Source organism: Balaenoptera borealis (genome assembly GCF_965194805.1).
Source record: "Balaenoptera borealis genome assembly, chromosome: 15".
Classification (NCBI taxonomy): domain Eukaryota; kingdom Metazoa; phylum Chordata; class Mammalia; order Artiodactyla; family Balaenopteridae; genus Balaenoptera; species Balaenoptera borealis.
Window position 1 is genome coordinate 9,789,075 of NC_138871.1, and position 25,485 is coordinate 9,814,559.

Here is a 25,485-nt window from a genome sequence, read left to right on the forward strand (position 1 = left end):
CTGGCAGGTGTCTCTGATATCCTGCCGGCTACGTCATGCATGTCAATGAAAAAATTAGTTGATCTAAGAAAGAAATGAAAAATTTTATTCGAGCCAAATGGAGGATTATAACCTGGGAACAGCATCTCAGAAAGCTCTGAGAACTGTTCCACTCATTAGAAGTCAAGGCATAGTTATATCAGTTTTTTGAGACAGAGGGCTGGACATTAAATGACACATTATTGACAGTTTACACAGTCCAGACCTAAGCGTCATCGTGGCCCCTTACAAGATCAGGAAGGAATGTTATCTTTTAAGGAATCGTCTTGTTGGTGCTGGAAGAGTGCTGCTCAGGCCGGCTGAGGCGCCCTACACTGCCAGCCAGCAGAGTTGTTTCAAAGAGATTTTGACCCTGGTGCCATTGAGAGCTGGCCCTTGACCCTGCAGGCTCAGGGCCTGAGACACCCACCTCCCCCGCCTCACCCCCTGCCCCCCAAGGCTGTCGCCGTGACCTCCTTCCCTATGACCTTCAGTGCAGCAGCCTTACTGATCAATCCCCTCCCCCTGTGCCACCCGTCTTGGGTGCCCGTCTTGAGGGGGGCTCCAGGGGGGAATGCTTGCAAGATGTCCACAGCCAGGCAGGGGAGGTAGCGCTGGGCGTGCTGGCACCTGGCCCCTGGCCCCCCTTCCTTCAGGGCACGCTGGAGTCTGCAAAGCGCGTTCACCACCCACAGCCTGACGTTAGTGGCCGCAGCAGTCGAGAATTTTTCAGCTGAAACTGCCAGTCAACCCAGTTTTAACTGGCTTCGGAGGGAGGGGGAATCCTCTTAGTGACTCTTATGACTGAAGAATCTAGAGACTGGGGAGTGGGGGGTTGCTTAAGGTGCAGTTTGATTTTGAGCTCAAGGGCTGACCCCTCCCCCTAAGCCCCCAGTCTTGTTTTCTTTCTCTGCACCCCTCAATCAGACCATCTTCTGCACTGGCTTCATTCCCATGGCTCCTCATAGTGGCAAAATGGCAGCAACAGCTCCAGGACTCACCCCTCAGCTTCAGATAGTGAGGGAGCAGCGTCCTTCCCCAGCATTCCCAGCACAGGTCTCCCTGGGCCTCATCAGCTGCAATCAGGTTGGCTGCCCGCCCCCCAACCAGCCACTGTGACTGGGGAGTAGGGGGTTGGGTAATGCACCAGTTGACCTGGGCCTGGTCTTGGAGGTCGGGTGGACCCCAGGGCTGCACGGATAGAGTGGAAGAGGGATCCTCCGGCGCTGCCAGGAGAAGAGGGAGGACGCTGTGGAGGCAGAAGACTGATGTCCAATCAGCTGACCTTCCTCATGGCCCCCATGGCGCCCACATCGGTGGGAGAGAAGCTCCCAAAGGCCTTTTCTTGCCAGGGGAATGGAGGAGGCCATGCCAGGCAGGGGGATGGGCAGACATAGATCCTGCAACCACAGGGGTTCAATAATGTGCAAAGCCAGCCAAGAGAGCTGAACAGAGGGAGCCCTGTGCCCGGGTCGCGGTGTAAGAGCAAAGACAGGTAGGGCTGGGGCAGGAGAGTTAGAGGGAAGATGGGCTTTCCTGCTAGAGGAACAGTCGGAACAAAAAGGCACACCGCAGTTGGCAGGGAGCCCAGTTCTAAGGCTGGTGGCCCTTGGCAGTCGGGGCAGCTGTCGGGGGCGATCTGCGGGTCGGATGGTTCCCCGGCTGGTGCCACCACCCAAGAAAGGGCCATGATCAGGTGCCTGCTCAGGAGGCCCTGAATCCTTTCCAGGGCCACACCGGGCCTTCCTGCCAGGCCCACTCCCATTACACGGTCCTCCAGGACCTCGCGGCTCTGGCCAGTGGCTAAGTAGTTTCTTCCAGTTGCCCTCATCTTGGCTGGCTCTGGTTCCGGCCCACAGACACTGCCCCCTGTGCAGATTGGGCCCTGACTCTACCCCGCTCTCTTCTTCAGTCTCTGAACCCCACAGAGCTCACTCTGCAGGCAGCTAGAGTCTGCACGTTCTCTGTTCAGGCAAAGTCCACGCGATTATAGCTGATCACGTGAAACCGGAGCTGGCCGGCCCCTGTGAATTGGCGAGAGGGCTAGGAGGGGGCCCAGGACCCACTTTGGGTTGGCAACTGTGTCCATGGCCTTCGGGGCTTGTCTGGGATGAAGGTTGATGGGGGCAGTGAAAAGAACAAGGGACCATGTTAGGATGACAAAACCTGGCTCAGGGAGGGCCCGTACGAGGTCTCAGAGCCCTCCTGACTCAGCGGCACAGCTCCTGTCTGGACTGTGTCCACGTCCATGAGGGAAGGCGGGACAGACAAGGGAAAAAAGGCTTCCGAGCACTGTAAACAGACATCCCGAATACTGTACTAACGAGGGCTCCTCAACTCCTGGCTCTGAGCCTGTTTTCTCTTGCTTTATTCACAGTTCTAGGAGACGTCCCAGTGCCCTGCAGTCCTCCCTGGCCAGCTCGGTCCCCCAGCCTGTAGCTACCCTCGTGGGCCAAATCACAGCCTTGGAGATTTTTTTCTTTCTTCTTTTGGCTGCGCCTCGTGGCTTGTGGGATCTTAGTTCCCCGACCAGGGATTGAACCCAGGGCCCTGGCAGTGAAAGCGTGGAGTCCTAACCACTGGACTGCCAGGGAATTCCCTGCCTTGGACTTTTGGCCTTCGGTGTCCCCACCGACTTGAATATCCTGAAGGCAGAGCCCGTGTCTCATCCACCGTGGTCTCCTCACGTCTCAGCCCGTGCCCCGTGTGTGGATGGTGTTTACTAAGTGTGGATTGACGCCTCCCTTCGTGTGGACCTGGGAACTCAGAACGAGGAAGGAGCAAGGAAGAGGGTCATTGGGGCGTCACTGCCTGGTGGGTGGGAAGAGGTAGGAAACGTACCCAGACAGACACGTAACACACGCCTCCTTCCCATGGGGTCTCGGACAGCCCAGACGTTTCTCCTGCACTGCCCAGAGCACTGTCTCCTGTCTGGCCTTCTAGACCCTACAGGAGCCTGGCAAGTGGGTAGGTGGGGTTTTTAAGCTTCTTTTCAGGATTTTCAAAAGCCTTGGGACTTCCCTGGAGGTCCAATGGTTAAGACTTCGTGCTTCCACTGCAGGAGGCACGGGTTTGATCCATAGTTAGGGAACTAAGATCCCCACATGCTGTGTGGCCAAAAAAAAGAGAGAGAGAGGGGGAAAAAGAAAAAAAAAAAAAAAAGCCTAACAGGTAAGGCTAGGCTGGCTAATCCAAACATGCACTTTATGTGCTTTGGGCTGGCATGAAATCAGCCCCGTGTGGTAACAGTTATGCCGTCTAATGAGAGTTATATGTGTCCTAGTTAATAAAACAGGGCTGACAGTGTGTCCTCACTCCCAGGACCTAGCTCAGTGGACTCTGTGTGTGCCTGTGGAATTGTTACTTGATACAATTTTCTGAGGGAAAACCAAGTGGAGAATGAGGCTAGAATATGAAAATGCCTTTGAGGTCTTGAAAGAAATGACAAGTAGCTTCCCTTCCAAGTCGGTTTCGGGGTACGGTGTGGGGGGGCGAGCCTGAGGGCAAGCAATTGGTGACAAGGTTGGTGTGTGGTACCGTCGCCCCCTGGTGGTCAATGGGAAGCAAAGCACTTGGGCCCAGAGGTTTTGCCTCCAGGGAACCTGAGGTGGAGGAAGAGGAGCCATGGATCTTCTAAATCATAGACTGGCCATTGCTCTGGAAAGCTGTGCTGCAGAGCAGAGTGGGGAAGTGTATGGTTGCCTTACTCAGTGTCTTTGGTCCTCGTTTTTCTCCTCCCATACCGTAAAGTTTGTGAGAATGAAGGCATCAAGCCAGGCCCATGGGATGCTCAGCTCTTGCTCCTGGCCCTGGGCAGGTCAGCGCGGCCATGCAGTGAGGGGTGGTGGGAGGGTGGGGTGTGTGGATAGCCTTAGCCAGCTGGCCCCCAAATGGGCCTTGGGGTTACCAGGGCAACTGGGAACCATCACAGATTCATTTGCAGCACCTGGAAACTCCTTCTGAAAGGTCTGTCCTTTCTCTGGTGGCTTATTGATATGAATCACCCTTCTATAGAGAGGGGAAAAAATGCATGAAAACTTCAGTGGGATAAGAAGGAAGGATGCTCATGTTTATTAAGAAGCTAGTAAATAATCATAATCAATCATCAGAACAATCCTATCAGAGATTGTTCTTCTGCTCATTTTACAGATAAGGCAACTGAGGCTCAGCCAGGTAAAGACATGCTTAAGATGAAATAGAAAGCTCCATCATGAAATGGGCAGTTCAGTGCTGACACCTGGCCTGGAGCCACCTGCCTGCGTCCAAGTCCTGGCTCCACTCTTTAATGGCTGAGGGGCCCCAACATCTTTCAGCCCAGCTTTCCTGGCTGTGCCCAACAGGCTGTGACCACGACAAACGTTCTCAGCACAGTGGCCAGCCCATGCAAACGCAGGACATCCCATCCCAGGCAGCAAGGTCAGGGCTCCCTTGCCTGGATTGTGCCAAGGCCCTGGGGCTCCGGTAGACTGGAGCCTTCGGTGTGTTTGGTGGTGGAAGGGGGCTCCCGCCATCTATCCTCCCGGTTACTGATGACACACCCATCAGCCAAACAGTGGAGGTGACGTCACATGGCCTGGGGGCTGGCCCTTGAAGCACTAGCAGACCCCCCAGAACCTCCGTCTCCCCATCCCTGAGTTGGGGAACCCCTTCCTCTCCTCCCCTCAGCTTCTCACTTCTTGCCCCTCCTCTAGCATAACCCTCACTGACCCAGGAAAGGAAGATGTCTTCAGGCAAATTCTGCGTCTGCCCTGTGACCTGCACCCTCCAGCCAAGGGGACACGCAGAAATGACTTCCTGGAACTGGCAGAGAGAAATGACTTGGGAACGAAATACAAATGGCACCTCAAGGAGTTACCCTACCTCGCGGCTCTGTGTACAGGCTGCAGGGCTGGAGCTTCTCATAAAGGCTTCCCAACCGCGGGCATCTCTTCTCGGCTCCGCCTTCACTGACGGCACAGTGGGAACTTGAAATTGAGTGTGGAAATCGGCAAACGCTACAATTCGGGGAATGTTAAACATTTACCAGCGTGGCACTGGGCAGAAGCCACGGCTCATAGCAGGGATGGGAGGGGCTGGACCAAATTTCAGAGTCGGGATAAAGCCAACAAGAGCCCCTCTCCTTTGTCAAGTTTATTTTATTAAAATATACAGGACTGAATATTGGTGGGCGCTGAGAACAGGAACCACCCTCCTAGGCTGCGTCCAAGGGAGACATTTCTGCCATGCAGACACGCGGCCGGTTCGCATCCCAGAGTGGGAGCCAGACCCCTCCGGGTTGGACGTGCAGCCAGTCTGGCCCAAGGCCGGGGCAGGCAGGGCATGGTGGTGACCCTCTCCTTTGGCCTTGGCCCCTGAGAAGCAAAGCCACACCAGCTGGGAGGGCTGGGCTGAGGGGGTGGGCATGGGGATGGGGGAGAATATCCCTGAGCCGGGGAAAGCTGATGCCCTCCTGGAGGAGGGGAGAGGGAGCCCCCAGTCAGACTGGAGATGGGTGTCAGTGCAACTCCAAGGGGGAGGACCACATGTGTGTAGGTGCCAAGGGGTCCCTGCGGCCGAGCCAGGCCGATCTCCACGGCCTCCGCCACCCTGCCCTTCCTCTGAGGGCCCTGCTCACCCTAGGGCCAGGCCTGAGCAGAGATGGGGCGGCAGCCGATGGAATGTATGCTTTGGGAATGTTCCTGGGACGCTCCGTGCTGCCTGGGACTGGGTTTCTTGCCAGGGCGGCCTGGGCAGGCGGGAGCAGCCTCTCTCTCTCTCCTGAAGTTTCTGTTGACCCGCCACCCGGCCTCTGGCCCCTCGGCCCTCATTGTTGGCGCTGGCTTCAGGCTGACGCCAGCCTCCATCCTCAGAGCAGAACCCAGCCAAGCAGAATCCCCAGGGTTTGTGCCTTTGAACGTCGGTGAGCTGGGCTGGGCGGGGGCCGGGCTTCAAGCCCCCCACTGCTCTGAGGCACAGAACGGGCTCTCCACAGAACCCTGGGGCCACCTGGTGGGGGCCGGTGGCACCCAGCCCTCAGCCCAGCAGGAGGGCCTGGGCTCCCCTCGTGGGCTGCGGCCTGAGCTGCTGGGGGCGTTTGTGCTTCTTGTATGGGGTTGGGGTGAGTCTGTGTGGAGGGACGGCTACAAGGCTCCACGACCCTAACCAGGAAGAGGGCGTTCATCCAGGCTGCTGGGCTCAGGGAGACGGGGGCCAACAGGAAAGAAGGAGGGAGAAGTCCCTTCCCAGGCCTGCTCTGCCCACCCGGGCTCCCTGGGGGCCAGGCCCTGAGCCATGTGACCTCTCCTCAGGACCCACGATGACCTGGGTGCCTGAGGGGTGTGGGCAGACCCCCTGCTGCATCCCCACTGAGCCAGCCTGGGGGAGGGGAGGTGGAGTTGGCAGACAGTTCCCCTCGGATTCCCCACCAAGAGACCCCATCCCCAGCTAGAAAGCCCCCTTCCTGGGGTGGAGGAGAACAGAGCCCACTGGTCCCTCACCACCGGGGCTCCCACCAGCTCAGTGGGCTGGCAGGCGTCCTGGGACCCAGGGAAACGTTTCCAGGAAGCAGCTGCCTCTGTCTAATTACCACCTCTTTCCTAGTCTGAACTCCCTTGACCCCCAGCTGCCCCTCCGGGGTCCTGGGGTCAGGGCCATCCTGGAAGTGTAGTCAGTGGGCAGGGCGTGGCTTGGGGAACAAGGCCAGAGCAGCCTCCGGAGTCTGGCCCCTGCGTGGTGGGAAAGAAGGGTGGCAGAAAGGAGGGGCGAGTGGGCTCCCACGGGAGCAGCCTTTGCTCTGGAGACTGGACCCTCCTTGGCAGGGGAGGCAACACCCAGCGGCCAGTGGCCTGAAGACACCGCTCTTTCAGCTGCCCACCCGGAGGCCTGGGAGGGGGCTGGTGGGAGCTGTGTGGCTCTCGTCACCTGGACCCAGGTCCCAGCCAGACTCCGCCCCTCCCTAACCTTTGTCCCCCCGCACCTGCGAGCCCAGAGGAAGGATGTGCATGTGTGTGCGTGTGTGTGTGTGTGTGTCTGCAGCAAACTATTCACTTTGTGCAAATACATTAGAAACAAGCTTCTCCTGGAGGCTGCTCCTGGCGGCCTCTTTGGGGCAGAGGTGGTAACAGCCACTCAGGGACACCCCTCCCCCCCCACGCGTCCTAGATGACGTTCTCGAACAGCTGCATGGAGCTCATGATGCTCTCGTCCTGCACGGGGAGAGAGGACGAGAGGCCCGGTCAGCTCCGGGCTAGCAGGGCCCAAATCCAACGTCACGGTGAGCAGATTCTCATCAGGGGCCCGGAACCCTCCAGGGGCTCTGCCTGTCTCACTGGGCGAAGGGGGAGCTGTCAGGCACAGCCTGTCTCCAGCCCCATGGCCTGATGGTCAGGCTGTCTGGGAGCTGTTAACTCACTGATGGACCAAGCCGCCCCACCCCCGGCTGAGCACTCAGATGGAGGCCGGGGGCCACCGAGGGGCCGGCCGGGGGGTGAGGCCGATGGCTGAGGCCAGTGGAGGCCCAGCGTCCTGCCCACTGAAGGCGCTCTGCAGAGGAGGGTCAGCAGCAATGCTGGGGGCTCCAGGCTCCTTCCCACAGTGTGACCCTGTCCTGAGGGCCCCATGTCTCTCCCCTCTGAGGGGAGCCACCGAGGGCAGGGCTGAGGGACGTGTGCCCAGCTGGGCTATGGGCTGGCAGGGGCGGGATACGGGGGTCCCCAAGCCCTGACACCGCCTACCTTCTGACAGGTCTCCAGGAACTCATCAATGGTCACCACCCCGTCCTGATTCCGGTCCATTTTCTGCAACTCAAGCCACGCCCTCTCAGTGAGTCTGTGTCCCACCAGGGCCAGCCCCTGCCCCAGGGCTGAGGACGTGCCAGGGGGTGGGGGGGTGGGCTCCTTCCACCCCAACCCGTCCCCTCTGTCCCCTCCCCAGGATCCAGGCCACGTAAAGTGCCCTCTCCAGCCACCTCCACCATGCAGCCGACCTCTCTGGCATCCCCCCAGTCCGTCCCCCACCCTAGACACTTTCCGGCAGCTCTCCTGGGCTCACGCTCCCCAGAAGGCACCCCCACGCTCGTCGGAGCCCCTCACCTTGCTGACAGCCAGCCGGGGCAGCTGAAGTCAGGATGGAGGCCTGTCTAAAGGGCCCCCAGCAAGCGGGAGGCGGAGCCCTAGCTCCGTCAGTCCCCATGGATACAAAGCAGTCACCCCAACCCCCTCCTCCTGCAGAGAGGTCCCTGGCGGAGTGGGGGGCAGCTCTTGGAAGGCACAAGAACACTGCTGGGGGGTGTTGGCTACCTTGGAATCTGTGAGCCCCTGCCTGCTCTGAGACGCAGTTTGGCAGATCAGTGAGCGGGGATGGCTTTAATTCGCTCCTTGGGATCCGGACAACCAGCCCGATGGGGGATGCAAGCTGAACCTCCTCGTGGGAGCGGGGAGGCTCACAGAGGGGAGTGGCAGGCCCAGGACTGCCCTAAGAGCCGAAGCCCCTTCCTCTTCCGGCCGCCCTTCCCCGCGCAGCCCGGGGCTGGAGCGCTCACCTGGAAGAACCTCTCCACGTGCTCCAGGGGCGCGTCCTCCCGCAGGATGGGGTAGGTGTGGCGGCCCATCATGTCATAGATGGACTTCATGATGGCCAGCATCTCCTGCAGGGGGGCCGGAGGGGCTGGCCTGAGCCTGGCTGTAAGGAGGTGGGGTGAGGGTTCGAGGGTCTGAGGGGAGGGGCTGCATCCAAGGGTGGGGGGCACCTCAGGGGCGGTGGTGGGTGAGTGCCCGGGGCTGTGGGAGCTGGAGAGAGGCAAGCTCACCCTCACCCAGTCCGCCCAGCGCAAGCTTCTAACTCTTCAAGAGCAGTTGGAGCTAGATTTTTAATGCAATCTCCAGAATTTGAAACTGTAGCAACTATTTCAGAGACAGAAAAATGTTTGGGCCAGACAAAACCAGACTGTGGGCCTGTGTGGTGAGGGACCCCCCTGCCCCCGTTTGCACCCTGCCTTAAGGGACCACACTGCTCCCCCTCAATTGGTGGGAGCCAACGCCAGCTCCCCACCCCTGCTCCCAGCTTCTCCACTTGTGTCTCCCTCAGGACCTCTCCGTAAGAAAGGATGATCCAGGACACCTGTTGAACAGGATCGAGACACGTGGTGAGGGGCACCAAAGCTCCACGTCCCCTGCACCCAGGTATCCAGGCCTGAGAGCCCGGGAGAGGAGGAGAGTTCCTGGCCGCTGTCCCCTCCAAGGCCAGGCTGTGAGCTGTGTCTATGGCCAGGGAGGGGGGAGAGGAAGCCAGGGCAGCAGGAGAGAGGAGGAGAGAGGCTGGGGATATAGAGCAGTGGGGTGGGGGGCAGACAGGTCACTCCCAGCCTCCCCAGCCACCCCCGTACCTCTTTGGTGATGTAGCCGTCCTTGTTAATGTCGTAAAGGTTAAAGGCCCACTTGAGTTTCTCATGGACTGTTCCTCGCAGGAGGATGGACAGACCGACCACAAAGTCCTGTGGAGGAAGGGGAGGGGGAGGAGTGACAATCCAGCGCTCAGATTCTATTTCCGGTTCGCGGTGTGGCTTCCACTGAAATTCACGCCTATATAGGTGAGGCACCTCCAGCACAGAGTGGGCAGATGGTGTCCATCAGGTCAATACAGTGTGAGTGTGTGTGTGTGCGTGTGTGTGTGTGTGCATGTGTGTGGCGGGGATGGCATAGTGGCTGGAACTGATCATCTCAAATAAAGACATTCAAACGTATGGTGTCTTAGACCCATTTAATACATTGCCACTGACAGAGAAGGCCTCAGGGTGCTCCTTTAATGAAGGGGGTGCTCTATTTTCACTTTACCAGGTGTCTGCATTTCCAGGTGCTTGAAAACTTACAGCTTAAAAACTAAACTAACAGTGCTCAGTTCTGGGGTCATGCCATACCTGTGTGCAGTCACAGGTGTGACAGATAGTTTATTACTAATGTGAATGAACGTTCGAATGGCTTCCGTGTGAAAACTTCAACTGTTTTGTTATAACAGTTGGTAGAAAGCAAGTCTTTCCTGCCCCTTCCGGAGGGTTTGCAGGTTGAGCCCTCCCTGCCCCATGGGGTCCTCTCAGGCTGCTCCGAAAGAAGGGGAGCAGAGAAGGGCAGTCTATGGGGGGGAATGGAGGACAAGCGGACTGTGGAGGGACAGGGCTTTGCACCAAGGGGCTTGGTCCCACTCGAATTTTATTTTTTATTTTTTTGGCCATGCCACGTGGCTTGCGGGATCTTAGTTCCCCAACCAGGGATCGAACCCAGGCCCCAGCAGTGAAAGTGCTGAGCCCTAACCACTGGACCACCAGGGAATACCCCCCACTCAAATTTTAGATTTTCTGGATTAGAGGAAGCCTGTATCATGAGAAATGAAGACTAAGGGAAACAGAGAAAAGCAGTTTGGAAGAAACAAAAAATTATTCCAGGAGAAAAAAATACTTAACATCAACTATTAGATTCAGAGATTAGATATCTGGCATCCCTACAATAAGAATAGGGTGCTATAAAGAAGGAATACTTGGGAACAAGAGAGAGCTCTTGGGAATTAAAAATGAGAAAGCAAAATGACAGACTCAGAAGAAGCTGGAAAAGCACGTGGAATCTTCCATAAAGCAGTGTGAAAAGGCAGAGCTGGAAAATAGGAGAGAAAAGTGGATAATGAGAGGTCCACTCCAGAGGGACCGAAACTTGACCAGCTGGAGTTCCAGGAAGAGCCGGAGGAAATGGAGGGAAGCGTGTCCAAGAGGCAATGAAGGGGAAGGCTGTGAGTGTTCAGGTCCTGCTGTGGACCTAACGATGCGGGGAAAGAGCCCACAGTGTGGCCTGCAGGCATACATCACGAGACACTTCGGAAAACGGGTGCAAGGACAGGATCCTACAAGCTTCCAGAGAGGAAAACAAAATCAAACAGAAACAACAACAACGATAACAAGATCAGGTCCTGTACACAGGGTCGGGAATCAGCAGGACGGCTTCCGCCGTAGCTCTGGTCCCACACAACAGATCAAGCAAGAGTGAGAACGGAACGAAGTCACTTCCAGGCATCCAAGGGCTCAGAAATTACCTCCCACATACTCTTTTGTAGGAAACTCCTGGAAGACGTGCTTTTGAAAAGAGAGAGTAAAGCAAGGAAGAAGAAGATGAAGGATTCCAGAACCAGGAGACCCAACCCAGGAGAAAGGGGAAGAGGTCCCCAGAGGGCACCCAGCACCAGGATGATGGAGCTGGTCAAAGGCTAGGGAGATGCCCATTCAGATGACTGGAGAAGGACGGTGTTGAATTACTGATGAGGTCACAGACACCAGGCAAATGACAAATCGGGACCACAGTTAACTGAAGGCAAAATAAAAATGTGTGCAGGAAATGGGAACGTAATCACCGTTCACTGCAAGGCTCAGCTGGGGAACAAATTCACATCATGAGTAAACCGAGAGTGCTTAGCCAATCTGAACTCCATCGTTCTGGAAAGCCAGGGGATGGGAAAGGTGTGTGTGCAGAAGACCCAACTCCTCACCCGTGCAGAGAGTCAACGGGCAGCATCTAAAGCTGGGCAGTCGGGAAGGAGCAATAACAGGATGCTATTAGGCGACAAGAAGACAAAGATTGACAATTGGCTAAAACAAGGGAGGTGGTTCCTTCCTCAGGTGTATCTGGGGGGTGGTAACTGCTGTTTTTCCAAAGCACATCCTGTAAGTCTACTGGAGCCTGAAAGTCCTGTGTGTGTATAAGTGAAGAAAATAAAGATATACGAAGGGAGAAACAGTGTGATATTTCTTATGTGCCTGAGTTTGAGGAATGCTAACCACTGAAGCTGAGCTCGTGTACGGTTTACAGAAGGAGTGAGAGTCAGAGCATCCCGGAAGCCACATCACGCCCTCTTCCCTGGGGTCTGACGGGCTTTCCCAGTGGGAAGCAAAGGCTCGGACTCCTAAGCTGGGCACCAGGGAATGAGCGGGTCCTGCACAGGACCCACTCTTCCCGTGTGGGCATGAGGGGACCCCGGCACCACTGTCCTCCCAGCTAGTCTCCTCAGATGCTGTGTAGAAGCCCTCGTGGTCAGCCACGCTCAGGACTGTCCCTACTCGGTGTCCCTTAGCGGGTGTGTAGTATAATAGTGACGGTGCTGGGCTTCCCTGGTGGCGCAGTGGTTGAGAGTCTGCCTGCTAATGCAGGGGACATGGGTTCGAGCCCTGGTCTGGGAAGATCCCACATGCCGCGGAGCAACTGAGCCCGTGAGCCACAACTACTGAGCCTGCGTGTCTGGAGCCTGTGCTCCGCAACAGGAGAGGCCGCGATGGTGAGAGGCCCGCGCATCGCGATGAGGAGTGGCCCCCGCTTGCCGCAGCTGGAGAAAGCTGTCGCACGGAAACGGAGACCCAACACAGCCAGGAATAAATAAATAAATATTCATTCATTAATTAATTAATTAAAAAAAAATAGTGACGGTGCTAGGAGAGAGGTGGGTCGGAATGTCCCCTCCGAGACCACTGGCCCATCCCCAATCACACACAGATGACCCCAAGCCTAGCCAGCCCACGTCCAGGTGCTTGCTGGTTCTAAATTTCCAGCTGCACACAGCACAGCTTCACGTGGGACTGTCGCTCGTCGGAGCTCCTTGGTCTCAATGCCGAGGTGTATGAAGCCCGTCATATCCACAGCCCCTGCTCTGTGCTGTGCCTGAGGGGCTCCTCAGCGACACCGGCTGGGACACCCCAGAGAGCAGAGCAGGGGCTCAGCGTGGGGCGGGGGTGATTAGGTCACGGGGCTGCAGGCCTTCCCAAGGGTACCGACCACAGCCGTCATTTGGCCAGTGGCACAGGGAGCGAGTTACTGCAGGGGCAGGTAACGGACAGGGCAGTCACCAGTGCTGAGGTTTGCTTGTTCTGCCATCTACTTACTCTTTCAGGTGAGGGCAGGGAAGTTACAATATTTCACCATATCAATAAACTCTAATTAATATGTATGTGTCTTATCTCAAGAATATACACAAAGGATTGGGATCATTGTAAATATTGATAAGCTGACCTGACTTTCTGTTCTAAGAGCACGTTGAGAGGTTTGGTCTGAGGTAGTGAGGAGGGCTGAGTGTCTCCCCCCAACCCCTCCGGATATTTCCTGACCACAGGGATCCCCACCCATGGTGCACCCAGGATTAGGCCCTGCCCGTTGGAAGGTCCCTGGGAGACACACGCCCTCCTCCCTTCCTGAAAAAGGCCTCCTAGAGCAGAGCATTGATATCAAGATGCCGAAAGTAAACAAACAAGAAGGTCCCCAAGGTAAACAAACCTCCCCATAAGAAATCAGAGGAATTAATTTCAAGACAGAGAAGCATGACCTTCTGAGAAGGTGGTCAGCGCCAGGGCCCCCCGCTCAGCCACTGACAGCACCTCCCCAACAAAGACCCACCATTGACCACCTTAAAGGGACCATGGTGAGAGGCGACCACAGGAGGGTGATGGAGACCTTCCTGACACCCGCCACTATGTGGGGGCCCTGCTAAGCTGTCTGGTCATCTGATTCCTGAACAAGAGAAACCATCATCAAAGTCCTGGTTGGGTCTGTCACACAACTGCTTCTCACACTTCATTCCCAGGAGCCTCAGGTACCTCTTAAAGGATACACAAGAAACTGGCCACAGGGGTGGGACCAGGGAAAGAAAATGAATTTTCCCTGTTTACTCCTTTATACTGATTGGATTTTTACCATGTGCAGGCAGAACTGAAAACAAAAAAGCTGAAAACACTATAAGTTCACAAATACACTAAGAGTGTGGCCCGGGGAAGGTGAGGCCCCTGTGGTCACAGAGCTGGCCGTGGCCTTGGGCTGCCCCACCCCGGCCGAGGGTCAGTGAGCGGACCAGCTGGAGCAATAAGGGAAGTTGAGCAGCATCTCGAGTTATTATTACCCCAGCTGGTGCAGGGGCTTTCTCTCTCACTTTCCTGTCAGCCGCCCTTGGCCTTGGAAGCCGAGCTGCGGGGTTATCGATCAAGCCTGGCTCTCAGCAAGGTTTTCCTCTCCGAAGAGGTTTCAGCTTTTCTCCTGCAGCTATTTTTAGGGGCCTGGGCTCCACAGCTGGGGCCTCAGTGGAGCCCACGTGCTGCCGCACAGAACCCAGGCAGGGCCCTCCTGGGGGCAGGCGGCTGGTGGGGGGAGGCCAGGCAGGCTCGCTCACAGTGCTGCTGGGACGACCCCTGGGCCTGCTCGGGCGGGGAGGCTCTGCCTGTTTTCGGGCAAGGGGGTAAGTTCCAGGGCGGGGTGCCCAGATCCCCTTAGCACAGACCTCTAGTTAAACCTCGCCCTCTTTTCAAATGCGAATTCACGTTGGGTCACTACCGCCTCAGTGTGCCTTAATAGCTCCCTTGGCTTGGCGGGGCTGGAGTGGAAGGAAAGGCTGAGAATAGGGTGGCCAGACAGCAAACTCAAATTTCACTGACTTCACAGTCAGGCCCAGGGCCAGCCAAGCAGAGTCCACTCGTTCCCTGGGTGACACACTGGACCGTTTACACCAGGGTCATGTCTGAGCCTCCGGCGGCCCCGAGGGGGTGGCGTCCTGGCCGGGAGATGCAGGACCAGGGGACGTGGCAGGGGTCGACAGGGACCTACCTCAAAGCGGATGGCCCCGTTCCCGTCTGCATCGAAGGCGTTGAAGAGGAAGTGCGCGTAGGTGGTGGAATCTGGGGAGACCAAGGGCAAGGCTGGGAGTGTCGGGGCCGCCTGAGCCCCTACCCCAAGCACCCGCAGCCTATTGCTGCTGAGCCCTGGCCTGGAGTCCCCCCACTGCCTGCCGGATGGAGGCAGCACCGGGCAAGGGATACTGGGGAGGGCGTGTGCGGGTGAGGGTCCCCTCCCCATAAAAGGGATGCCCACCCTCTGCAGGGCTGCCACAGCGAAGCGGGAACTTTGGAGGAACTGGGGGCCTGGGCTCAGACTCACCTCCTTGAGGGAAGAACTGCGAGTAAATGAGTTTGAACGTGTCTTCATCCACCAGGCCCGTGGGGCACTCCTGCAGCAGGAAGGCACCCCTCTCAGTAATCCCAGCCACCCCCGTCCCACACCCTGACTCCACAGGGCCTGGGCTCTCTCCTCCCTCTGGGGGACACCTGCTGCCTGAGGCACCGCTGGGCTCCACCAGCCCCGGGCTGGGGAAAGCCTGGTGGGGTGGGCACGGCGAGAGGGGGTGGTGAGTCCCCTCATGCCAGGTCGGTCCCTCTGCAGGTTCCTCCCCTGCACCAGCATCGAGACACACAGAAGGGGGTGGGGTGCCTTCAGAACACTGACTCTAGGACCTGGCCCACCCCCCAGACAGCTCTCCCACAAAACATGAGCCCCATAAAGGCCCTGGGATATTCACTGTGCCGTGGGAAGTGTCCAGAAGGTCTGCCTGCATCCTGCAGCCAGGGACAGGAAAACCGGGGGGATCAGGGCCTCTCCTGGGGAGATGGGAGGCACTCACATTCTTGAAGCCCCTGTAGAGGGACTGCAGCTCCTTCTTGGTGAACTTGGTCTGTGCCTGCAGCTGGTCCAGCCCCTCCGGCTGGTGGCGCACCGTGGACAGCTCCAGCTCACTGTCGCTGCTGTCTGGAGGGGGACACAGACCCAGGAGGGTGGAACATGCGGCCCCGCCCCCATCTTGCTCCAGTGTGGGCACTGTAAGGGGCGGAAGTAAGGGGTGGAGGGACTCTCCTCGAGCGACTACCATGTACAGTGACCCAGGCTGTGCACTGCACAAATGTACAGGCTATAGAGGAATAGCACACTCAGGAGTTGTGCCTCCTGGTCTCTCTGCTGCCCTGCTCCTCATATAGAGTGGGCCCTGCCCGCTGGCCTCACCTTGAGCGTGCCACCCTCTCAGCCACACGGTGGGATGGGGATGAGAGTTGGGAGCAGGTCTTGTCCTGGAGAGACACTGAACAAGGGGAGGTGGGAGGGGAAAAAACAGAAGACAAGCACAGGGGACCTCGACCTTCAAGATCCAATTCCTGGACCACCTCCTCCACGCACCTCTCCCCGCCCTGATTTCCCCCAGGAATTGGGAGGCCACTCGTCTTGGCTCATCCAGCCTAACATGCTGCTGTCCAGCTGCATTTGGTCTGGGGCTTTTATTCACATTTGAGTAGGAGGTCAGACTTCAAGGGTCTGTAGGGCAGGGACCAGATCTTTTCTTTAATAACCACGCATCAAAATATTAACTAACCATGGCTACCCTTTGCAGGGGAGGTAGATTTCAGGTGATCTTTAATTTTTTACTTATGGGTTTTGTTTTTTTTTTTACATTTTCCTAATTTATTTTAGTACGGCACATATCAAGTTTATAATATAAAACAAAGCTATAAACAAAACGGCATTGAATACCTACCCCTTGCTGAGTAGCAGCTTCACATATTATAGAACTTCCCACTGAAATGGGCAGCGCCATCCCCACTGTTCTGTCACCATCCCGTCTCCCCTCTTGCCCAAGGAACTGTGAGCCCATGGTTACCTGCACAGCTGTTTGCTTGCTCCCAAACAGGTGAGCCCTGCAACACGGCCTCAGCAATCAAGGCTCTGTGATGGTAGGAGCTTGGGGGAATTTTCTTCTGTGAAGTAGGAAGCAACTTGAGGGTAAGGATGGGGGTGGGGAGGAGGTACTGGAAATTTAGAGAGAAGGAAGGAAGGATATAGCTCTCTTGCAGAATGGGTGCATGGATGGACCAAGGCAACAGAGCCTGACTGCTGGGTAATTTGCAGAGAGCTCTTGAGAGGCAGTGCTCATGGTAGAGGCCCAGGCATGGAGCTGGCACGGAGCTGGCCCAGCACAGGGCTCAGCCGGATCAGGCTAGGTGTGTGAGGCTCTGCAGGCCCGGGGTGGGTCATCAGAGAGGCTGCCTCACAGGGTTCACCCTGCAGCGTGTTAGACTTTGACCACAGTGACATTAAATTGGAATCTAAAACAATAAGATATATTTAAAATCCCAAATATTTGGAAATTAAAAAACACACTTTTTTTCCTTTTTTTTGGCTGTACTGCGTGGCTTGCAGGATCTTAATTCCACGATTGGGGATTGAACCCAGGCCCCAGGCAGTGAGAGCGCAAAGTCCTAACCACTGGACTGCCAGGGAACTCCCTAAACAACACACTTCTAATTAACCCCTAGGTTAGAGAAGAAAAATCACAAAGAGAATTTTGAAATATTTTGAATTAAATGATAAGGAAAACAACATACCATAATTTTCTGGATGCAGGTAAATCAGTGTTTAGAAGGAAATTTTTAGCTTTACATTCCTTTATTAGAAAAGAAGATAGGTGTAAAGCCAGCAATATAAGCTTCTAGAATCTAAAAATAAGAGCAAATTAAACTCAAAGTTATAAGAAAGGACATAATGAAAATAAGAGTAGAAATTAATGAAAAAGAAAACAGGCAAACATAGAGAAAAAGCAATAAAGTCATTTAGAAACTCAATAGGCAAGTCATAGACTGGAAAATATATCTGCAGTACGCATATCTGACAAAGACTCATTTCCAGAATATAGAAAGCACTCCTGCAAATCAACAGAAATAAAACTAATAACTCAATCTTTTAAATAGGCAAAAGACTAGACCACTTCACAAAAGAAGAGATACAAATGGTCCATAAGCAGAGGAAAAGATGCTTGACAGCATTCATTGTCAAAGAAATGCAGATATTCCAATGCAACATACCCAAGGATCTATCATTTCAAAAACACTGACAACACCAAATGTTGGTGAAGATGTGGAGCAACTGGAACTCTCATATAATATATTGTCGGTGGAAGTGTAAAATGGTGTAACCATTTTGGAGAACTGCTTGGCAGATTCTTATAAAGTCAAACATACATCAACCTTATAACCTATTTACCTAGGACAGATGAAGACATACGTCCACAAACAGACCTGTACAAGAATATATGTAGTAGCTTTATTCATAACAGTCCCAAACTGGAAACTACTCAATCAACAGAAGAATGGAACTGTGGCACAGTCACATAACAGAATAGTATATTCCATTTAAGAAGGGATGAACTACTGATATATACAACAACGTGGATGCATCTCAAAAATTATGCTCAGAAAAAAAGCAGAGATAAAAGAGTTCATACTTTATGATTCACTTATATGAAATTATAGGACAAGTAACAGTAATGCATGGTATTAGAAAGCAGTACAGCAGGTGGTGGTTAAAAGGGTGTATACAGTTGTCAAAATTTACTGAACTGAACATTTAACATCTGTGCATTGTATTGTATGTAAGTTATACCTCAATTAAAAAAACATAACTGCTTAGACTTTTGCCTTTGGTCATGATGGGGTAGTGAGTGTTAGACTTACCTTCCCACCACAGTCAACTTGAAAACTGGAAGAAATATGTGAGGCAAGTATTAGCAGGCTTTGGACTACAGCACAGGACTACAATCTTTGGGAGGAGGGAAACATATGAAGTGAGCTCCACTTTCACCCTGGGTATGGGCTGGGGACACTTTCTGTGACATGGGGAAATGCTGATGAGGCAGAGATCAGAGTTTGGAGCTGCTGAGACAGATGGACTTGCAGAGCAGCATCCTGGAGAGGAGGGAACTACACAGAGATGGGGCCCCAGAAGTCTGTGTGGGGTTCCTTTGGGGCTTTGGCCAAGAGCTGGGCTACACATGTTCTGAATGAGACTCCGTAAGGCCCAGCTGTGAGCAGCTGTTGGGGGGTAGTAGGACAGAGACCTGAAAAGACATATCAGAGTTCATGCAATGATGAAAAAAGTTGGGAGTTCTGGCTCATCTAGAATGGAAATACTTCCCTATGAACTTCAGGCATTCAGCTGAAACCCCAGAAAGGCCGTGTCTTGGGAGAAAGCACAATGCTCTAGAACTAAGAACAAAGTTAAAACAAACCTATTCTAACAAAGTCTAAAATAAAGTCTGTGCAGATGAAGGGATCTGCCAGGAATTTAAGTGCCTGTCAAACTAAAATTCAATGGCTTTTTATGAAGATAATATAGTCCAGATTCCCTACAATATACCACCCATAGTAGCCACCATATAATAAAAAATGAAAAGACATGAGAAGTAGGAAAATGTAACCCAATGATCAAGAGATAAAGCAGTCATCAGAATTAATAGGTTTTTAAATTATTAGAATTATTATTTAAGTTTAAAACAATTAGTACCAATATGTTGAAAGTATTAAGGGAAAGAAAAGTGAACAGATGGGAATCTTAGCAGAGAAGTAAAAACTATATAAAAAAAAAAACAAAGAAAAGAACCAAATGGAACTTCTAAACCTGAAGAAAACTCAACATCTAAAAAAAAATTCACTTGATGAACTTAAGTTTAGACACTACAGAAAAATAGGTCAGTGACCATAAAGACAGGTCAATAGGAATTATCCAAATTGAAAACAAAGAGAAAAAAATACTAATAAAACCATGCATAGAGCCTTAATGACAATAACAAGCAGCCTAATATGTATGTAATTAAAATACCAGAAATAGAGGAAAGAGAAAGTGGGACATAAAAAATATTTGAATAGATAATGGCCAAAATTTCCCCAAATTTGTTGAAAAATATCAATACACAGATTCGAAAAATTCAGTGAACCCAAAAAGGATAAATAAAGAGAAAACCACACATAGGCACATCATGATCAAACTGATGGAAACCAAAGATAAGGAGGCAATCTTAAAAGTAGCCACTGGAGAAGGGGAGGTCCTACAGGAGAACAGCAATAAGAAAGATAGCTAACTTCTCATGTGAAACGATGGAGATCAAAAGACAATGGAACAACACTTGTAATTCTTTAAAGAAAAAAATCTATTAACCTACAATTCTATATTCAGTGATCTTTCAAAAAAAAAGGTGAAATAAAGGCATTTTCAGATAAGTGAAGGCTAGAGAATTTGTTGCCAGCAGAATTGAACTACAAGAAATGCTAAAGGAAGAACTTCAGGATGAAGGGAAACGACATCAAATGGAAATCAAGTTCTGCAGGAAAATAACTGGCAGCTCAGAGAAATATTTTGAACTGGATGCATATGATAAGATAAATCAGAATTTGTGGGGTGCAGCTAAAACAGTACTTAGAGGTAAATTTAAAGCCATAAATGCCTATTTCAGAAGAGAGAAAAAATTTTAAATAAATAATATAAGCTTCCACCTAAAGAAACTAGAAATAGAAGAGTAAAATAAACCCAAAGCAAGCAGAAGAAAGGAAGCAGGAAAAGCAAAAATCAATGAAATTGGACTTCCCTGGTGGCGCAGTGGTTAAGAATCCGCCTGCCGAGGCAGGGGACACGGGTTCGAGCCCTGGTCCGGGAAGATCCCACATGCCGCAGAACAACTAAGCCCGTGTGCCACAACTACTGAGCCTGCGCTCTAGAGCCCGCAAGCCGCAACTACTGAGCCTGTGTGCCACAACTACTGAAGCCCGTGCGCCTAGAGCCCATGCTCCGCAACAAGGGAAGCCACTGCTCGCCGCAACTAGAGAAAGCCCGTGCGCAGCAACGAAGACCCAACGCAGCCAAAAATAAATAGATAAATAAATTTAAAGAAAAAAAATGTAACTATCCAAAAAAAAAAAGAATAAGTTCTGGGGATCTGATGTACAGCATGGGGACTACAGTTAGCAAAACTGTATTGTATACTTGAAAGTTGCTAGGGGAACAGATCTTAAATGCTCTCACCACAATAACAACAAAAATGGTAATTATGTGAGGTGATGGATGTATCAGCTAACTTTATTGGGGTGATCATTTCATAAACATACACAATGCTACGTGTTAATTATATCTCAATACAGCTGGAAAAACAAACAAGTAAACAAAAAGAAAATTATGTGCCCATTTCACTTTTGAACATAGATGCAAAATCTTAAACCAAATGTCAGGTCAGGTAACTGAATCCATCTGTATTTTTTTTTTTAAAGTACACTAGGGTCAAGAAGGTTTTATTTGTAAGAGTATAAGGAGAGAAAATCATATGAAAATCCTAATACAGAAAAGGCATTTGATAAACATCCACATCTATTTATAATTAAATAAATAGACAAAAACTCTTAGCAGGCTAAGAATCAAAGGGAACTTTATTAACTTGATGCAGCTTATATTTGCAAACCATATATTTATTTACAGACGATATTAGGTTTAATGGTAGAGGCTCAGACACATTTTCTTTAAGATTTGGGACAAGGCAAGGTTGGCCACAGTCACCACTAATTGATGTCCGGCCAATGCTCTAAGGAAATCTTGAAAAAGGCAAAAAAAAAAGCACCCCAAAAAACAACAAAAAAACCCCAAACAGTGTAAGAGTTGGGACGTATAAGATAAAACTAACGCTATTTATAGATGGTATGGTCCCTACAGTGACAAAAAGAATCAATATACCTGAGAGTTGAGTGAAGTTGCCAGATGCAAGATTAATTTATGAAAATCAATAGCAATTTTCTACACCAGTAATAACCACCTAAAAAATATAATAAAAAAGATAACATTCATAATAGCAATAAAAATTAAAAGTATCTAAGTATTAACCAAAACTCAAAGGACTGCTATATAGAAAGATAATCTGAATAAAAGAGACATTCTATTTTAGATAGGACCATAATAACATTATAAAGATGTTATTTCTCCTGTAATAAACTGTAAATTCAACACCATCTCAATCAAAAACCCAGTTGGATTTTTTGAAGACCTTGATAAATTTACTCTGAAATGTATAATGAGGAATTAAAAAATCCATAAAAATCTAGAAAGGAAGAGTAAACAGGGAGTTTTCCCTATTAGATACTAACACATATTCGTAATCACTGTAATAAAAATTGTGAGGCTGGTACAAGAATGGACGACAACTCCATCCTGTGGGTGCTCATGTCGAAACCCTGGGCATAGACCTTCCTCCCAACACTCAATCCCCACGCAAACCCTGCCAGCGCTACCCTCAACCTGCACCTGCCTCTGAGCCCCTCTCCCACCTCCACTGCCCCCACCAGACTCCAGGGCTCCATCATCCCTCCTGGCTTCTCTCCCTGCTTCTGCCCTGGATCCCACCGGTCTATTTTTGAAATAGCGCTGGAGGAAGCTGCTGAAGACATATCCTCAGGTACCCCTCCGTGCAACAACCTCCCGCACCAAAGTCCTTAAATGGCCAATAAATGTGCTCCCCCGCCCCCAGCTCTGACCTCATCTCCCAGGTCCCTCCCTTTGCTCCCCCGCCTTCAGCCATGCTGGCCCCTCTGGCCCCTCAAACCCACCAGGCACACTCCCTTGCTCTTCTCTCTGGCTCGAATTCTCTTCCCTTGGAACCCACATTTCCTTCAGGCCTCTGATCAATCATAACCTCCTCAGGGGTGTCACACACATCCCACGTTCCTATCTATCCCTCGTCTCTGTTTTACTTTCTTCATTTGGCCATGACTCCCTGGCATATGCATATTTCTCTGTTTACTGGTGTGATGGACAGAATTGTGTCCCTCTCTCCCCAACTCATATGTTTAAGCCCTAACCCCCAATGTGATGAGGTCTTTAGGAGGTAATTAAGGTTAAATGAGGTCATAAAGGTGGGGTCTTAATCCAATAGGTTATGGTGACCTTATAAGAAGAAGAAGAGTGATTCCCCCTCGAACATGAGGGGGAGGAAAGGCCATGTGAGGACACAGCAAGAAGGTGGCCGTCTGCACGCCAAGAAGAGAGGCCTCACCAGAAGCCAACCCCGCTGGCACCTTGATCAGGGACTTCCGGTCTCCAGAATTGTGAGAAAATAAATTTCTGTTGTTTAAGGCCCCTGGTCCATGCTATTCTGTTATAGCAGCCCGAGCAGAACAAGACAACTGGCTCTCCTGCCTGCTCACTGCTGCACCCAGCCCTGGAACAGTACCTGTATGTGAGGCACGCTCTGTAGCACATGCTGAATGGGCGGATCCCCCACGGCTATGTTTGCTTGGGTGGGTTCGTGGATTATTGCCTTGGGTGTCAATTTTAATGTCTCTAGTCCAGGCTTACCTCCTGAAGCAACATGCCGTGTGGTTCACACCTGTTGGGCAGGGGGTGGGTGGGGAATCAGAGAGAAAGGTGATACTCCAAGACTCAGGTGCAATGCCAGCACAGTCAAAGGGCACCCTGGGCAGAGGGTCCAAGGTGAGCCAAGGGATATATGGGCACGGGAGCCACGGAAGTGCCAGAGTGGAGGAAGGGCTGGTCTGATCTTCATTCCAGAATGGCCACTCTGGCCTCGGGTGTCAAATGAGGTGACACAGAGAAGAGAGACTGGCAGAAGGTGTCAAGAAGGAAGAAGCCACTGCCCCTGGCTACCAAGTGGACCAGGGCTGGGAGGGCACAGCCCAGGATGACCTCATGTTTCTGACCTGGGAGACTAAGTGACTGCTGGTGCCTTCCACCAAGACGCAGGTGTTAATTACCCAGAACTGGAAGATAAGGCAGAAAGATCACCAAGGGCTTTTCAACTTCACACTAGAACACTTGCTTTAGGAAACTCTGCTTGACTTATTTTCTATCCATCAGAGCCCAGGTGCTGCGAAGCTAGATGTCAACCAGACTGACGGGTTGCAAATGACTTGTGTCCACTAGGGACGGAATGATTTCCATCCTTGGAAAACATGGCCCTTAAAGTTACTGGCTATTAATTTGCCCTTTGGAACATCAACCAGTTTTGATTCCTATGTAGCATCAGTTTCTGAAACAGCTTTGCTCTCCTGCTTGTTCCCTAAACAAGTGAGAGTCAAGTTTTTAACTTTGACACTTGCACTTGGGCCGGCAGAATACAAGAGGCAGGGGAAATCCCTCGTGTTTCTTGGCTTGGGAAATAGCTACCAGTTCTCTACGCCCACCCGACTCCTGGGCTCTGTGGACCCTTCCCCACCCTCCTTCCTGAGGAGCTGGGTGCCCCTTCCTCCAGAAGCCCGATGCCACAGCATCCTGCCCAGCCCGCTGGCCTCACGCTGGGCTCTGTGGGGTCGTCTCAGGAGCAGGGAGCCCGGCTCCTTCCTGACGCCCACAGCGTCAGGCCAGGTGCCAGGGACCCTACCTGCTCCCAGGGGCGCTGGAGGCCTCTCCTGGCTCTTGCACAGGAGAAATCCACAGGTTCCTCCCTCTTTGGTTAGTTTCAGTGGAGACGCAGCCAGATCTCTTAGGAGCTGCCCAAGACATCACACCCTCCTTCTGCAATCACAGGTGCACTGGCGATGAATGGACCTAAACAGCCACCGGCACGGCTTTCCTCAACACGCTGAGGAGCCTCGTTTGGCAAAACTGTGAAGTCAACCTGCCTCTATCATCTCCCTGCGTTCAGCCCTCCCCTCCCCTCTCTAGGGGCTAGTCCGGGGCCATCCCCTCCCCATTAAGTAGTATTCATTGATAACCAGGGGGTCAGCAATACAGATTTCACCTCTCTATCCAACAAGTATTTTGTCAAAGGAGTGAAAGCATGAGGTTTGAAGAGAATTGTTTTAAGGCTAAACGTCTCAAGGTCGTACCACAGCCTGATAGGTGACAAACCAGGCTTTCTTCCCATTGCGTAAAAGTCTCAGTCCCTGTTCCCGTCCCCCACTCCACGCAGCCCCCTCTGCGCAGGACCCACCTGCAGGGGCTTGGGAAAGGTGGCTCCGAGTCTTTCATTCTCTGAGCTAAGGGCACCAGGTACGGGGTGAGGGGCGCTTTTCACCTGCCCGCGTGCGGGAGCCTTCCCACAACCCTGGCTGCCCCGACACCTCTGCGAGGCTCCCCACTAGGCTGCTTCTCCTGCCAGCCAGCACCCAGCTTTGCTTCCCTTTGCAGCAAGACTCCAAGCTGCCGTCCACACTCGATGGCTCCAATCCCTCCTGAACCCAGCTGCTGGTCAGCGTGCCCTCGGTGGGCTGCGGCGCATTCCTGAAGCCTGCTGTGAATGGGCATATCCAGCCGAGGACTTGGCACACGTAGGAACCAGGGGTGGGGGGCACTGGCACAGCCAACAGGCAGACCAGCCCCGGATCAGGGTGCCAGCGAGGCGGGGGCACCGGGCTTTGTTGTGATTGAATTTGAGAATTCACAAGGCATCCATGTGGTCATCAAGGGGAAAGCTCAGGGACTTCCTTACACCAAGGCTGGGTTACAACATGAAGCTTAACTTGATTTACCAACGGGAGGCTCTACAGTCCCTGCATTCTTGGGGCCTCTGAGTCCTCCATGTGGTCCCCTCCCTCTCTGCTGGTCAAATGACACCTAGATCTTGGGGTCCCGCAGAGGAGCCCCGGGGACTGCCGTGGGGTAAGGGGAGGCCTGTGGGGCAAGACTCCCTTCTCAATCTGAGCAGCGCCCTTTCTATGTGTCGGGGGTCCAGGCTTCTAAGCAAGGCTTCGTTTGAGGTTCCATCAAACTGCTTTGAAACCTCTGACTGTGTCTAGATGTGCAACAGTCGAGGCACTGACTTGCGGAGGTGGGGAGGGGGCCTTGCCTAAGTCCCCCAGCCCACAGCAACATCAGGCCTGGGCTCCAGCCCACC

The 25,485-nt window shown here is 52.6% G+C and overlaps 1 protein-coding gene across 3 annotated transcripts in view; it reads right to left on the reverse strand.

Annotated features, from left to right (window-relative positions):
- Window positions 1-4,066: 4,066 nt before the first annotated feature.
- The window catches only part of KCNIP3 (potassium voltage-gated channel interacting protein 3), an 88,593-nt gene continuing 67,174 nt past the window's right edge, over window positions 4,067-25,485 (reverse strand). For all 3 annotated transcript variants that reach the window (XM_082356473.1, XM_082356472.1, XM_082356474.1), the window contains 7 exons: window positions 15,460-15,584; window positions 14,940-15,009; window positions 14,610-14,680; window positions 9,380-9,487; window positions 8,537-8,641; window positions 7,731-7,793; window positions 4,067-7,202 (listed from right to left, as the gene is read on the reverse strand). In XM_082356473.1, coding sequence (XP_082212599.1) covers window positions 7,155-7,202; window positions 7,731-7,793; window positions 8,537-8,641; window positions 9,380-9,487; window positions 14,610-14,680; window positions 14,940-15,009; window positions 15,460-15,584 — 590 coding nt within the window. In that variant the 3' untranslated portion in view covers window positions 4,067-7,154. The remainder of the gene's footprint in view (window positions 7,203-7,730; window positions 7,794-8,536; window positions 8,642-9,379; window positions 9,488-14,609; window positions 14,681-14,939; window positions 15,010-15,459; window positions 15,585-25,485) is intronic.